Source organism: Peromyscus maniculatus, chromosome 17, assembly GCF_049852395.1.
Source record: "Peromyscus maniculatus bairdii isolate BWxNUB_F1_BW_parent chromosome 17, HU_Pman_BW_mat_3.1, whole genome shotgun sequence".
NCBI classification, from domain to species: Eukaryota; Metazoa; Chordata; class Mammalia; order Rodentia; family Cricetidae; genus Peromyscus; species Peromyscus maniculatus.
Genome location: NC_134868.1, coordinates 1003793 through 1017624, shown reverse-complemented (window position 1 = coordinate 1017624; position 13832 = coordinate 1003793). Strand labels below are relative to the sequence as shown.

At 40.3% G+C, this 13832-nt stretch overlaps 1 protein-coding gene across 1 annotated transcript in view; it reads right to left on the bottom strand.

The window, feature by feature from the left end:
• The window catches only part of LOC107399799 (uncharacterized), a 54249-nt gene extending 41457 nt beyond the window's left edge, over positions 1-12792 (bottom strand). The window contains 1 exon segment of the mRNA XM_076553019.1: positions 12673-12792. Within this exon segment, the coding sequence (XP_076409134.1) occupies positions 12673-12675 (3 nt within the window). The 5' untranslated portion in view covers positions 12676-12792.
• Between the last annotated feature and the right edge of the window lie 1040 nt (positions 12793-13832).

Sequence of the window (13832 nt, the reverse complement as noted above, 5' to 3'; positions counted from 1 at the left end):
ATATGATATTGCCCATATGTGCATGTTGGCTTCTGAGATCCATAGCCTGACACACAGAGTTACAATCAATGGCCTGTATCTCAAACCACTGAGCTAACTTAACTTTGTCAAGTATGATTGAACATATATACATAGGAAAGTTCTGCTATTGGAAATTCAATATTCATTGGCTCAAGCTATCTTCTCATATTGAATATCCACCAATCTGGTCTGCATTCATTCACATGACATGAAGTAATACATGCCGGGATATTACAAAATCAATGACCCTGCCACAATCAGGTCCTTTTTCATAATGGTGACTCCAGCAGCTGATTGTCTACCCTGTTTTCCCCGTGGTGTACACACTAAACTATTCCTTCTATTCTGGTCTGAAGGCAGAAGCAATGCTCCATATGTAAATTCTTTTCCTGTGACTGAAATAGATAGTTACTATTGTAATAGATACATTACTCAAATGCATAATCTTAAAACTCTGAGGTGGTACAGTATTTAAGAATTTTGGGGGTGTAATATAGATGACAACAAAGTTATTTCCCTGGAGAGCAACTGACTGTAATTAATACCACCTGAATCAACATGAGAGCTTGTCTCAGAAGCATTTTTCTAAGAGGCTAGAGGTGCAGCTGTTCTACAATTAATATGCCTTCCCAGGGAGAAATCACCTCACACAGTTAAGAGATTCATAAAGAAAAATCTCTTTAATGATAGCATGCACCCATCAATAGCTAATGCTACTCACAATGGAGCTAGCCTAGGACAGATTTTGCATTCCACATATGCTGTCATCCTTAAGTTTCTTTTAGGTTCATGCACCAGGTTACACTTTGAACAATTTAAATATGGACAGGAGACTGAAGTGTGATCCTTATTGGTCTTAACAATAAAAACCCAGAGTTAGATATTGAGGGTGAAAGCTGAAAGATCAGAGAAGCAGAGAGCCAGCCACCAGAGAGACTTCTTACCTCTATGAAATCTCAGACCGAATAGGAGGCCATCCTATCTCCACCTGCCTTATATTCCTGTCTCCACCTCCCTAGTATTGGGATTAAAGGCATGAGCCTCCTAAGTCTGGGATCAAAAAATCGTGAGACTCCCAAATGTTGGGATAAAAAGCATAAGCCTCCCATGTGCTAGGATTAAAGGTATGTACCACAACTCCCTGGCTCTATTTCTTTTAGACTGGTTCAAGCTTGTGTAGCTCAGGGTGGCCTTGAATTCCTGATCTTCCTGATTCCTCCTTCCAAGTGCTGGGATTAAAGGTATGTGCCACTACTGCCTGGCCTCTATGGTTAACTAGTGGCTAGCTCCACCCTCTGATCTCCAGGTAAGCTTTACTTGTCAGAATACAAACAAAATATCATAGAAAAGGAAACTGCAAGTCTAGCCACTTAGGCAGATGGGAGACTTAAACAGCAAAGCTATTACCAGAATTTCTGTAATTCATTGAGCAGAAGCCCTAAGTACATTACACTATTTTTAATCTAGCTAAACAGAAATTAGTTTAAGACTGACTTTAAATGTGGACAGGAGACTGAAGTGGTCCAACAGTCAAAGTGGACCATCCAAATGTTTGTATTATAAAATAGAAATTCAATAAAATTATACTCAACAGCTATTTCACGAAAAACAAAAACAAAAACAAAAACAAAAAAACCAGAAATGTAAAAATAATGGCTTGACAAAAAGCTATAAGACAAATGTCTTGTTATTATTGTTCAAATATCAAAATTTATAAGCACACATGCTTAGACCATGTGCATGCCTAGGTGTTTTCTAAAATTAAGGAAAAGTACCAGAGTTGAAACATTAAAAATTCAGATTGTGGATATACTCCAGCACTTCAAAAGTGTAGGCAGGAGGATCAGGAATCCACAGCATGGTGCACTATTTCAAAAAGATAAAAAAATAAAAGCATTACTGAGCAGTTGGTGAAAAAGCTGGGTAGAGAGGCTTGCTACCAAGCCAGACCAGAGTTTGATCTCCAAGCACCACATGATTGGAGAGAGAAAACTTCTGACCTCCACACGTCCCCTATACACAAATATATGAATACAATTTTTAAAAAAGTAACTAGGGATGCTGAGGCAGGAAGATCAAGACTGGATAAGGCTACTCCAATGAAACCCTGTGTCAACAAAAACGAAAATTGAAAATAAAATCAGACTCCTTATATTTAAACCTCATTCTGTTGATCACAAAATATTTGCTGTGTTTTTTTTAAACTCACCTGAAAAGATTTAACGAATGTAATTCTGTCAGTGTTTTTTTTTCTTTTTGATTTTTCGAGACAGGGTTTCTCTGTGTAGCTTTGCGCCTTTCCTGGGACTCACTTGGTAGCCCAGGCTGGCCTCGAACTCACAGAGATCCGCCTGGCTCTGCCTCCCGAGTGCTGGGATTAAAGGCGTGAGCCACCACTGCCCGGTGTTTTTTTTTTTTTTCTTTTATAATTTGATTTAATTTTACATATCAGCCACGGATTCCCCTGTCCTCTCTCCTCCCGCCCCACCCCGTCTTCTTCCCCCAGCCAACCCCCCAATTCCCATCTCCTCCAGGGCAAGGACTCCCCTGGGGATTCAGCTCAACCTGGTAGATTTATTCCAGGCAGATCCAGTCCCCTCCTCCCAGGCTGAGCCAAGTGTCCCTGCATAGGCCCCAGGTTCCAAACAGCCAGCTCTTGCACTAAGGACAGGTCCCGGTTCCACTGCCTGGGTGCCTCCCAAACAGTTCAAGCCAATCGACTGTCTCACTCATCCAGAGGGCCTGATCCAGTTGGGGGCTCCTCAGCTATTGGTTCATAGTTCATGTGTTTCTAGTTTGGCTATTTGCTGTCGGTGTTGTTTTAAAGCTAGGTTATTTTTAAAGAAAGAAAAATATTTCTCTTTGCACTAGACCAAAAGTACTTATTAGTTAATCAAATTATTGAAATACAAATATTAATATATTAAATTCTGTACCAAATTTTCAACCTCAATTATTAAAAACATAATAAAGAAGCTTCATCCTAAGAAGAGGGAAGGTGGCTTCTTCCCAGAGAAACTTTTGGTATGATTTAAAGTTGAGACACCTGTTTAAATAGAAAACACTACCAAGTAATAACCTGGCCAGCAGCTATACATGTATACTGTAGTATAATGTTCACAGTCCTAAATTTGACATTACAAATTAGTTAGGTAAAAACTAACTGCTGAGGAAAGTTTAACGAACGTATTATAAGAGTTTTAAACTAATTTATCCATTATTATTAAACACTACCAAATAAGTTTTCAGTTTGTCTCATTTCTGAGTTTAGAACTTATCAGCAAAGAGAGAAATTCCAGACTCACCTATCAATAGTCTCCCATTTTATTTCCTTCATTGTAAACTTGTAATAATAGGGATACTATTTATGTTACTTTTCAATGTCAACATTAGGGTCAAGTGTATCTCAGCAGTTTTCTAAACCCTGTTTAAATGTATCCCAATGAGCATAAGGCCACACTGAATACTATTATAAAATGATGCAAGCATTATTAAATTGTATCTAGAAAACTTAAATTATTTCCAGTGAGCAATACTGAGTAATGCTCCAAAATGTTAGTGTGTTACAAAAAAGTTTCCAATACCTTTGATGCTGGGGTGTCTCTTTAGACTTGACCAGCTAAGCTTGTACCATTCATAAGGCTTTTCAACATTTTGACAGGATTTCAGATTTTCTGATGAGGCATTCTCAACATATCCAGTGAATATATTAGAACATGAGAACACATTTCCAGAACTGATGGAATAAAAAACATCATATAGCTAGAAACTTAAAAATCCTTAGAAGCAATACTTATTCTCTAAAACAAGCAGTTTTCCTATCTACTAAAAACATTTTCTAATTTGAAGTAAAGAAATATGTAATTTACTAAAGTACCACAAATTTAGGAACTAGTAAATATGCAATTGAGATACTGCTCAACATTAAAAAAATGTCCTCTACCACATTATCTAAATATACCTCTTCACATTAATTCTGAGGATAGGAATGGATATTCTAAGACTGAAGTTCTGTGAACAGTTTCATGGAATCCCTACAAAGACACCACAGCCTTCTCTCCTATACTATTTGTACCATTCTTAAGTTTCTTGTTTAAGTTTTTAAAATTGTAAGGATCCTCTTAAGACTTAGTTTTGTTTTTGAACACAATGAAAACAAAAACAGATTCAGAAACTGTGGATCATTCCTTTAATCTCATAACTCAGGAGGCTGAGGCAGTGGGGCCTGTCTCAAAGAAAGACAAAGAAAAAGACAAAAAAAAAAAAAAAGACAAAGAAAGACCAAAAAAAAAAAAAGCATATATTTCATACACATGCACACTAAACTTCAAAGATATACTGAGTATACTGAGTCCTAGAATAAAAAGTGATTTTATAATAATCAGGTGAGTCTCAGTGAGTTTGGGCTAGCCTGGTCTATAATATAAAGAGCCATTCTAGCAAGTTCTATACTAAAAACCAAATTCTGAATAAAAAAAGATTATTTTATGGTATGTCTCATTCTTGTTGTAAAGGACTATGAAAGAATGGATTTTGGTATCTGTTTTATTCCTGGAGAAGGCATATACATGGTGGAAGTGAGTTACAAAGTGAAGCATAATTTAGCAAATGACTAAGTGAGGAAAATGACTAACAAACTGCTTGCAAATGGAACTAATCAACAAGGATGCACATGAAAAGGAAACAACAGCCAACAAGTACTTATGAGTTCACTTATGAATGAAAGTAAAAAAAATGTAAGCAATTAAAGCACCACTAGGCTCATGTCCAGTCAAAAGTTCTAAGTTACAGCTCCTTTCTCAGGACAGGTAAGCACGTCTAAGATCTCCAGCCTAACCCTGGAACAGAGACATGTTTTTGACTCAGGTACCCTATATAATAATGAACCTGAACCTGATGACTTGCTAAGAAAGGCTAGGAAGCCATTAACAGCATTTCCACTGTTCTTCCTTTAACATGCCACAATTACAGTCAATGGTTATAAGATTACTAGGGATAGTGGGACAGACAGAGTCCTACGTTTATCAGCTCTACTCAAAGCAGACACTGTTGCCTATACCCATAAAGTTACCAAGTTTAAAAATTGCTATTTATTTGATGTGAATGGTAGGATATTTAGATTTGAGTATACTTGCTTCCCCACATAGAACTTACTCCACTGGATAAAGGAGAGCTTTTGGCTTTTTGTATACATCATGTTGCCCTTTTGGCATACAATTCCTTATGATTATTTTGGCCTTGTTTAATAAACTTCATTTTAGAAGGAACTATGACAACGTGCTCCGGAAACTATTACACCAGAAGGAACAAACCACCTATATATGATTCTGACAGACACACTTGTACAAGTCGTAATTAAAGAAACTTCTTCAGGAAATTTGTCTCCATGATGATACTCAGGCCAAGAATATTGTATTCCAGATTTTTGGTTCAGCCCCACATGTCACTGCCATTTTTACCAAAAGACCGGGTCTGTATACATTGGTCATAGACCAGAGATGGATGGCTCCGGAGACTCACCAGACTTCCTAATGCTTTATATTCATCATTTGTTCTTCATAATGTTAACATACAAACAACTGAGAAATATCACTGGAAGCTAATTATAAAGAGTACTGGATTCTTAGTTGCTCTTTTCATCAATAAAAGAAGAAAACTTCTCCTATGGCCATGAACCACATTCTCCTATTTGACACTGATCAGGTTAGTGATGTTCTACAATGATTGGCTTAGCTCAGAGTCCTATAGCTCCAACCTTACTATGCCCCTTTTACAACATTTTTATTTGAAAGTGACTGCATTTTCTTTTATTTCTAAATGTGTTTTCAACTTGGGGTATATTAAACCTGAGAAAATATAAATTTGGGAAAATATATATATGCCAGGGGGATCACAACAATATCCTGTGATTTATATTGTTTCAACCATTTTGCTTAATAATTGTATGTTATAGTCCCTGAGATTTATTTTCCTGCATTTGTTTGTCTATTAGTAATTAGAGTATATGTTGTATGCTTTTTCCTTTTTCTGTTGTGGCCCAAATTTGCAAATTGCTATGAAATTGTTAATAATTCTTATATGTGGTCTGCATTGGCATTGTTTATGCCTCAAGGACCAACGGATGGAGTGTAATGAGCATAGTAAAAATTAAAAAAAGTCTTTTAGACATGTAAAAACAGCTTAGTCGGGAACCTGATTACACCCAAGTGTACCTGATAACCAGAACCTTGTGATATCACTCACTCCAGATAACCAGACACAGTCCTGGAACCCCATGACATCCACTGGACAGTATATAAGCAGAGACCAAGAGCGATGCTCTGCTCTTGACATGTGGAGAGACATCACCTTGATCAGTCTTGCTGCTAGAACATCTCCCTTAGCATCCTGACCCTCGAATCAGAGACTTCTGTTAGAGACTGAACCTGAACTTCAGATAAAATATATCATATATATGTGCAGCCTTGGGGAAATAGGCTTAGGAGCACAGTTAGGAATTTAGAGTGTGAACCTTGTGTGATGACCATCAGCATAATAAAATATAACTTTTGTTATATTAACTATGCATATCTACCTTCTTGCTCACAAAAGTTAGGATCACTTTCCTATGATGGAAGATTAGATGTAAGTCTGCATCAGAGCGAGGAAAGCAAAACTTTTCCAAACCAAATGCAAGATAACAGACTTTTAATGAAACATTGTTTGACTTGTATTATATACCTAAAGCAACTTGTTTTGCTCTGTTTTATAAGTCCAAGTACTTTTGAAAACAAATTAATCCTCATTTTGATGCACATGTTTGTATATCTGAGAGAATATCTTCCATGTGTGTACAGGTGACACACCAGAAAAGAGGATATCAGATCGCCTGGACCTGGAGAAGCAGGTGGTTATGAGGCTCCTAATTTGGGTGCTGGGATTTGAACTCAGGTCATCCCCAAGAAGAATTTGTGCTGAGTGACCTACCAAGCCCCATAAAACTTTTTATCCAATAATCTAAAAGTTTTTCACGGATTAACAACAACGAAACCTAAATGAATAAAGTATATAAAAGATTCTTGGGACCATGATGTATCAATATTAAGATGTTGTATATGGTCAATTTGCACCATAAACTGAATACAATCCAAAGACAATGGGCAACAATTTATCACAACAAAGCTCATTACAAAAACATGCCAAGTGGAAACATTCAGAATGCTCAATGGGAATGTGAAAAAAACAGTACACACATGGACACAATGTGACTTTTATATATTTACCACAAAAGTTACAGTAATCAAGAATATGTACAATGTTTGCGAAAGAATAAAGGGGATGGAGAGAAAAATCCAAGAGCAAAATCATGAAAATATAGCCAACTTTTAATTAAAAGATCAAAGGAGGGGCTGGAGAGATGGCAAAGTGGTTAAGAGCATTGGCTGTTCTTCTAGAGGACCCAGGTTCAATTCCCAGCACCCACATGGCAGCTCACAACTGTCTGTAACTACAGTTCCAGGGATCTGACACCCTCACACAGATATACAGGCAGACAAAACACCAGTGTCATTAAAAAAAAAAGATTAAAGGAAACAGGCAGGAAAACTGTGTGTGACCTTGACCTACGTTACCCAGCTACCTAAGATTCTATGTGTATAGAAATTAAATAAACAGACTTTACAACTCCCACAAAATTAACTAAAACTAACCCTCAAACTGTTAACTTTCTGATCTTTCTTCCAGAGAAAGATAAGCTACTGATATTTCTTCCAGAGGGGTTCCATGCTCTAGAGCTCTCTCTTCAAATGGAGGTGATTTCCTCCAAAGCCTACTAGGGCTCTACAGTGCCTCAGGCTCCCTTATGGTTTCAGGCAAAACCAGCCCCAATGATGTTCAATCACAAAACAATGTAGAAGAATAATTTAATGTCTGCTTCTTGCCACACAGACTATGGCACAAGATGTGGCATCTGCTCTGTTTACACGCCCAAAAACATGAAAAACTGAGACACCTCCAGAACTCAGAAACTCCTTTTGTCTCCTGGAACTGAACTTCCCTGAATCACACCATGGTGGCTGGCAGTAGCAGAAAGTTAAAAGTATTCTAATCATGTATTGCTGAAGGATGATCCCCATCACCTCCTTTCTACCAGTTTCTAAACTATCTGTAACATTTATAAGACAAACCTGAATGTGGAGGGCAATGTTCAAAACTTCTAGAAACCAGACCTTCAGTTTTCCAATCTGTCTTTCCACTGCATAGCAAAAGCAATGCCTGTGTGTGCACACTGGACGGTGATATTACAGGCACCACAGCCTCCTATGCCAGGGTGGCAGAACCTCCCTCTCCCCAGGAAATCCACCCTCAGGGAGGCTCAGAAGTCAAGGGCCAAGGCTCAAGTCATCACATGGACGAACAGAACCACAGTCTGACTGATGGTCCATCCCAGTCCCAATAGTTAGGCCTCTGACAGCTCAGCCAACTTGCTCTTCCTGATCCGGAGACAGTGGCCCCAAACTCACCATGGCATGGCTTATGGTCTTCATTAGAGCTCCCTATAGCAGAACTAGAGGAGAATCCTAGAAAGAACCTGCAAGCTACCTCCCACTGGTGCTCCTGATTCCAATGCCTTCCCAGAGTCCCTCGTTAGCTAGGACCACCCAGCTGGGCTTCAGGACTTTAGCAGTTACCCTACTGGGTGAGGAAAGATTGAATGACTCAGAAAACACAGGCCTTCCCAGCTCTGCCCTTCCACTCTAGGGTCAGACAAGGCTCTAGTCTAAGAAATTTGTACTTTAGTAGAATCTTTCATTCTCTCAGAGCACTTCCTGTTCCTCTCCTTTGTGTGCACATGCCATTACACACTCAATGTCCAGGGCAGCCAACTCTTTGCTTCACTGTTGCCAATCCTGCAGCCAAACACAGGTCACATTCAAACAGTAACTGTTGTTAAAGCCAAAAGAGGCCATGGATTAGAAGACAATAAAGGTGTGGGGGAGCCCCAAACAGCTTGACCACACAACTGCCATGACAGGCTTAGAGGCCCAGACACAGCCTCTGTGACAGGCTTACTGGCAGGCAATACCAGGATCCAGGAGAAGCCATGAGCTGACCCCACGCAGGCAGGGCTTGCCTCTAAGGGGAAATATGACGTTCCAAACCTTCCCTAGACCCCTAAACACATGTCAGCCAATCAGGGTCCTGAACCCTGGAAATTCCCTCACCCCAACCTCTGCAATGATAAAAACTCCACCCTGCCTGGGCTCAGGGCTCTCTGCTCTCACCACTGTGTCAGACAGAGAGTCCAAGATCTGAGATTGAAATAAAGGCTCTTCGATTTTACATATGGGATTTGGTCTCCATGGTGGTCTTTTGGGGGTCCCCTTTATCTGGGCATAAACAAAAGGGTCTATGGGAGGGCTTGAAGGCAGGAAAGAGATAGTGGGAATGATATAAATATAACCCAAAAAAATATGTTAAAAAGTAGAAACAGGCTTTATGGCCATGTGATCCAGAGACTAGGGGTTTGTATTAGAGCACCAAGTACTACTCATGCCATTTCTCTCAGGCCGAACATCTTAAACTTTGAAAATAATAATGTGTTAGGAAAAGCCACACCATTTTATCCAGTTCTTTTATTTTGGTTGAAGTAGTGTAACTACAGTAATTTGGTTTCACCAAAGTTCAGTTCTTTATCCAGATTCTTGATTGTCTGGTCTGTGAAACTGAGAAATGGCCAGTCAGAACATTTATGGAACATCTGAGATTGATTGCCTCACTACTTACTGCTAATGACAACTACTGTCGTAGCAGGAAATCCTCCTTCCTGCCCATCCCTTTCTGTGCTGTGACTACACCTGCTTTACAGTTGGTCAGTGAATGGAATTCTGACACAGGTCTCTCTTCATTTTTAAGTTCCCAATAAAAGCCAGAGAGGGTGGAGGACACTCATTAACTGGTCCATTTTTCCTTCTTACAAACCAGTCAAAGCCCAGCCTAGAATGAGTAGCAGGACTGTCTTCCCAGCACTGGGCAGCAGAGGCAGGACTAAATATTCAAGCAATTCTCAACTGCATAGTGTGAGGCAAGCCTGAGTAACAGGAGACATTGATCTAAACCAGTGGTTCTCAACCTTCCTAATGGTGTGAACCTTTAATACAGTTCCTCATGTTGTGCTTGTTAATAGTCTGACCTGCCCCTTGGTGCCACCCTGTGTCCTGATGTAGAAGCCTCTTCTTAAGGAAAAACTCTACCCCTTTCTCTCTCCCTCCAGTCCCATGAGGTATGCACCCCTCAACCCCCTCTTTTCTCTCTTCTCTTCCTCTTTCCTATCTTCTTTTTGTATCCCTATTATAATAAACCATTAACACGCAGATGTAGCATCTGAGTTGTGAATGTCCACCTGCCATCCTGCTGCCATGCCCACATGGAGTGGGGTCATCCACCAGCCCAATGCTGCATCTGCCCTGCATGCCAGCACACGCGGGATACCCTTGGGGTTCCTCCCACATAATATACCATAACAGTGGTGACCACCCCAACTCTAAAATTATTTCCACTGCTACTTCATAACTGTAATTTTGCTACTGTTTTGAATTGTAATATAAATATCTGTGTTTTCTAGTGGTCTTAGGTGACTTCTGTGACAGGGTCATTTGATCCCCCAAAAGGATGCCTTCACCACCTCAGGTTGAGAACCACTGCTCTAAACTAATCTAAATAAACAAACTAATAAATAAATAACTAAATAAATAGCACTTAAGAAAATAATGGAATGAAACTCCTAGTGACCAGGAAACATTGGAAAATAGAAACAAATAGAGATTAGAGCAGTAATTAATTTAAAAAATGAAAATTTAAAAATGATACCAATAATTAACTTTTTAAAATAATAAAAATAATTGGAAGAACACTTAGCTATATTGACTTTGAAATGGAGTAGACACTTCCCTGCTACAGAGAATGCCATTAAAAAGAGACTTTATGACTTTGTCCCATGTAAAATGTTAGTCACTGAGTGCTGTGAGCTGACACACAGAGTTACAGCCAACTGCCTGTGTCTCAAACCTTTGAGCTGACTTAACTGCTTATCTGTGTCATACAGGGCTGCACAAAACTGCATAAGAGAGTTTCCTAACTGAAAACTGAATACTCAGTAGTTCAAGCTATGCTCCCTAAATTTTATACCCCCAAATTCTGTCTGCCTTCATTCACATGGAAGGAATTAATACATGCTGGGAAATTACACAATCACTCATGCTGCCCCACCAGGTCCTTCTTTATGATGGAGACCGCTGCAGCTCACTGCCTTAAACTTCATTCTGTGATCTAGCTGTTATCTAGTCTGTTTCCCCCTGCAGCGTACACAGTACACTGTCCCTCCTCTTCTGATCTGAAGGGAGAAGCCATACTCCACATACAAATCCTTTTCTTGTTGCTGCAAAGGATAGTCCACTATGTGACTTGAATGGGTAACTTAGAGTTCTGTGGTGCTACAGACCTGTAATCCAAGGATTTAGGGTGGTTAGTCAGGAGGACAGCAAGGGCAATTCCCTGTGAGGCTACAGACATGGTTCAAGTCCACCTCAATCAACATGGGAGACCTTAACTTAAAACCACTTTTGAAAAAGGCTGGAGATGCAGCTGTTCTAGAATTAATATACCTTTATGGCACACCAGGACTTAATGTTGGTTGTGACCCTGTAAAAAAATAAATAAACCCTTGAGCAGCAAGTTAGAGGCCTGTTCTTTGATGAGAGTTGGGCATTTTGCCTGGTTGTAAATCAGGGTTACCTCCTTTGTTATGAGAATGGAGTTTAATGGCTGATTAATCCTGGTGAACAAACATTTACATCTTACCATGCTACTTAATTTCTAACAGGCATGGTTAGCATACTACTTATCTTTGGGGTATTTGGGAGGGAGCTTTTCCTTAGCTAAATTCTGCTTTATGTGACTTAATGTCTCATATGATTTGGTAAATTCTTATGCCATCAATTCTATTACCATTAATTCTACTCTTCTGTATCACAGTTTAGCAGTGGAGTGCTACTTTACAAAGGAGATACCATTTACAAGGTCCACAAAATTAACTCTAGATGGATCCTAGCATAAATGTTAAATGTTAAACATGGATGATAAGATACTAGAGTAAGATACTAGAGAGACTAGGGCTCCCTGAGTTTGGCAAATCTGTCTTCCATAAAGACAATACAAGCACTACAGGCACCAACATTTTACAGTGATGTCAACACGATATTTCTAAGCACAGTCCCGTTCCAATGCTCTGTGCATACTTAGCCCATGGAGAGAAGTTATTCAGAGGCTGCCCCACCAGCCCAGGGAGTTGCAAGGACCACGCAGGACCACGCATGATCACGCAGGGCACGCAGCACCAGGCAGGAACACGCCAAACTCCGCGTCTGGCCACTGGCTCCCACCCAGCTGGGGGAGGACCCATTACACCAGCTCCCGAGGCTCATCCAGCCACTCCACCCAGTCTGGGGACAGCAGCCCCTCATTCACCACGGCCGGCCACTCCTCCGGCCTGGGGACTGCAAGTAGACACTCGCTCCCCATGGCTGGCTGCTCCACCCAGTCTGGGGACAATGGCCCCCCTATCACCGTATCAGGCTGCTCCACCCAGTCAAGACACAACAGTCCCTTGCTCACCATGGTGTAGCTGCCGAGCTCACTCACGCTCTCCCCACAATGGAGCACAAGGTACAACACTAGAGACAACTTCCTACTTCCTCAGCAGAGGAGCGGAGCAAGAAGCCTTGCTATCGGAAGAACCCGCCCATCGGTCTGCTGGAGGCTCTGATTGGCTAGTGAAGCCTGACTGACTGGATAGGGTGAGCTGAAGGAACAAGGCATAGTGGTTCCCAGCCCTGGCTTCCACTCTCAGCACAGACCAATCTCACATGGGCTGGAGATTTGCACCAAATTCAACAGCAAGTCTCTTGTTAATGTAAACCAAAGGGTACAGTTTTAAAAGGAAACACACAAATTCAGGAGGCTAATCAATGATGCTCAAAAAGAAAGCAGGGTGTCTCAAGAACATGATAAACAAAATCCACAGTGGCATTGGGACTGATAACCACAGCCCCATGTGGGGAAAGACTTGAGTTCTCAGGATCTGAAGCAAACCTTCCCAAAAGCCCTGACCCCAGAACATGACCAGCTCTCCGAAGCATATTCCTGGTTTTAGACAAAGAGCTCTGTTCTCTTTACATCAGGGCCTTAGAGAAAACTCTCAAGGCCTAGACAGGTTGCCAAATTCATAAAGGCCTAGTTTCAAGTATCTTCTAGAAGCTCTGCACTTCCAGTTTGACATTTAGGAGATTCAGTTGGAGTTAATTTTGTGGAGGGCATCTCATGTACTGGGTAACACTCCACGACTAGCTGTGATGTAGAAAAGTAGAACTGGTGATACAAAGGACTTACCAGTGCTTAGGAGATAGCAAGTTACACAAAGTAGAATTTAGCTAAGGGATGGCTACTTCTAAAATATCCCAAAGATAACTAGTGTGTTAACTAGGCCTGTTAGAGATAAGGATGCTAGAATGTAAATTTTTTCACCTTTTATGTATATTGTTATTGTTCACATGTCTGTAATAAAAGCAGGTAATGGGATGCTCATCCATGGAGAGGATAGAGAGAATGCTCTGTATAAAGATCTCGCTATAGTAAGCGGGAGCATCATAGTTTAAAGAGGGATTTCTTAGTTGTTTTGTATTAGATGCTGTACACATCAAGTTGATAATGTTTTGTTATGTATTTGCTGTTTCCTTATATTGCCAAAATACACCCATTAACAACCAAAGGCATGT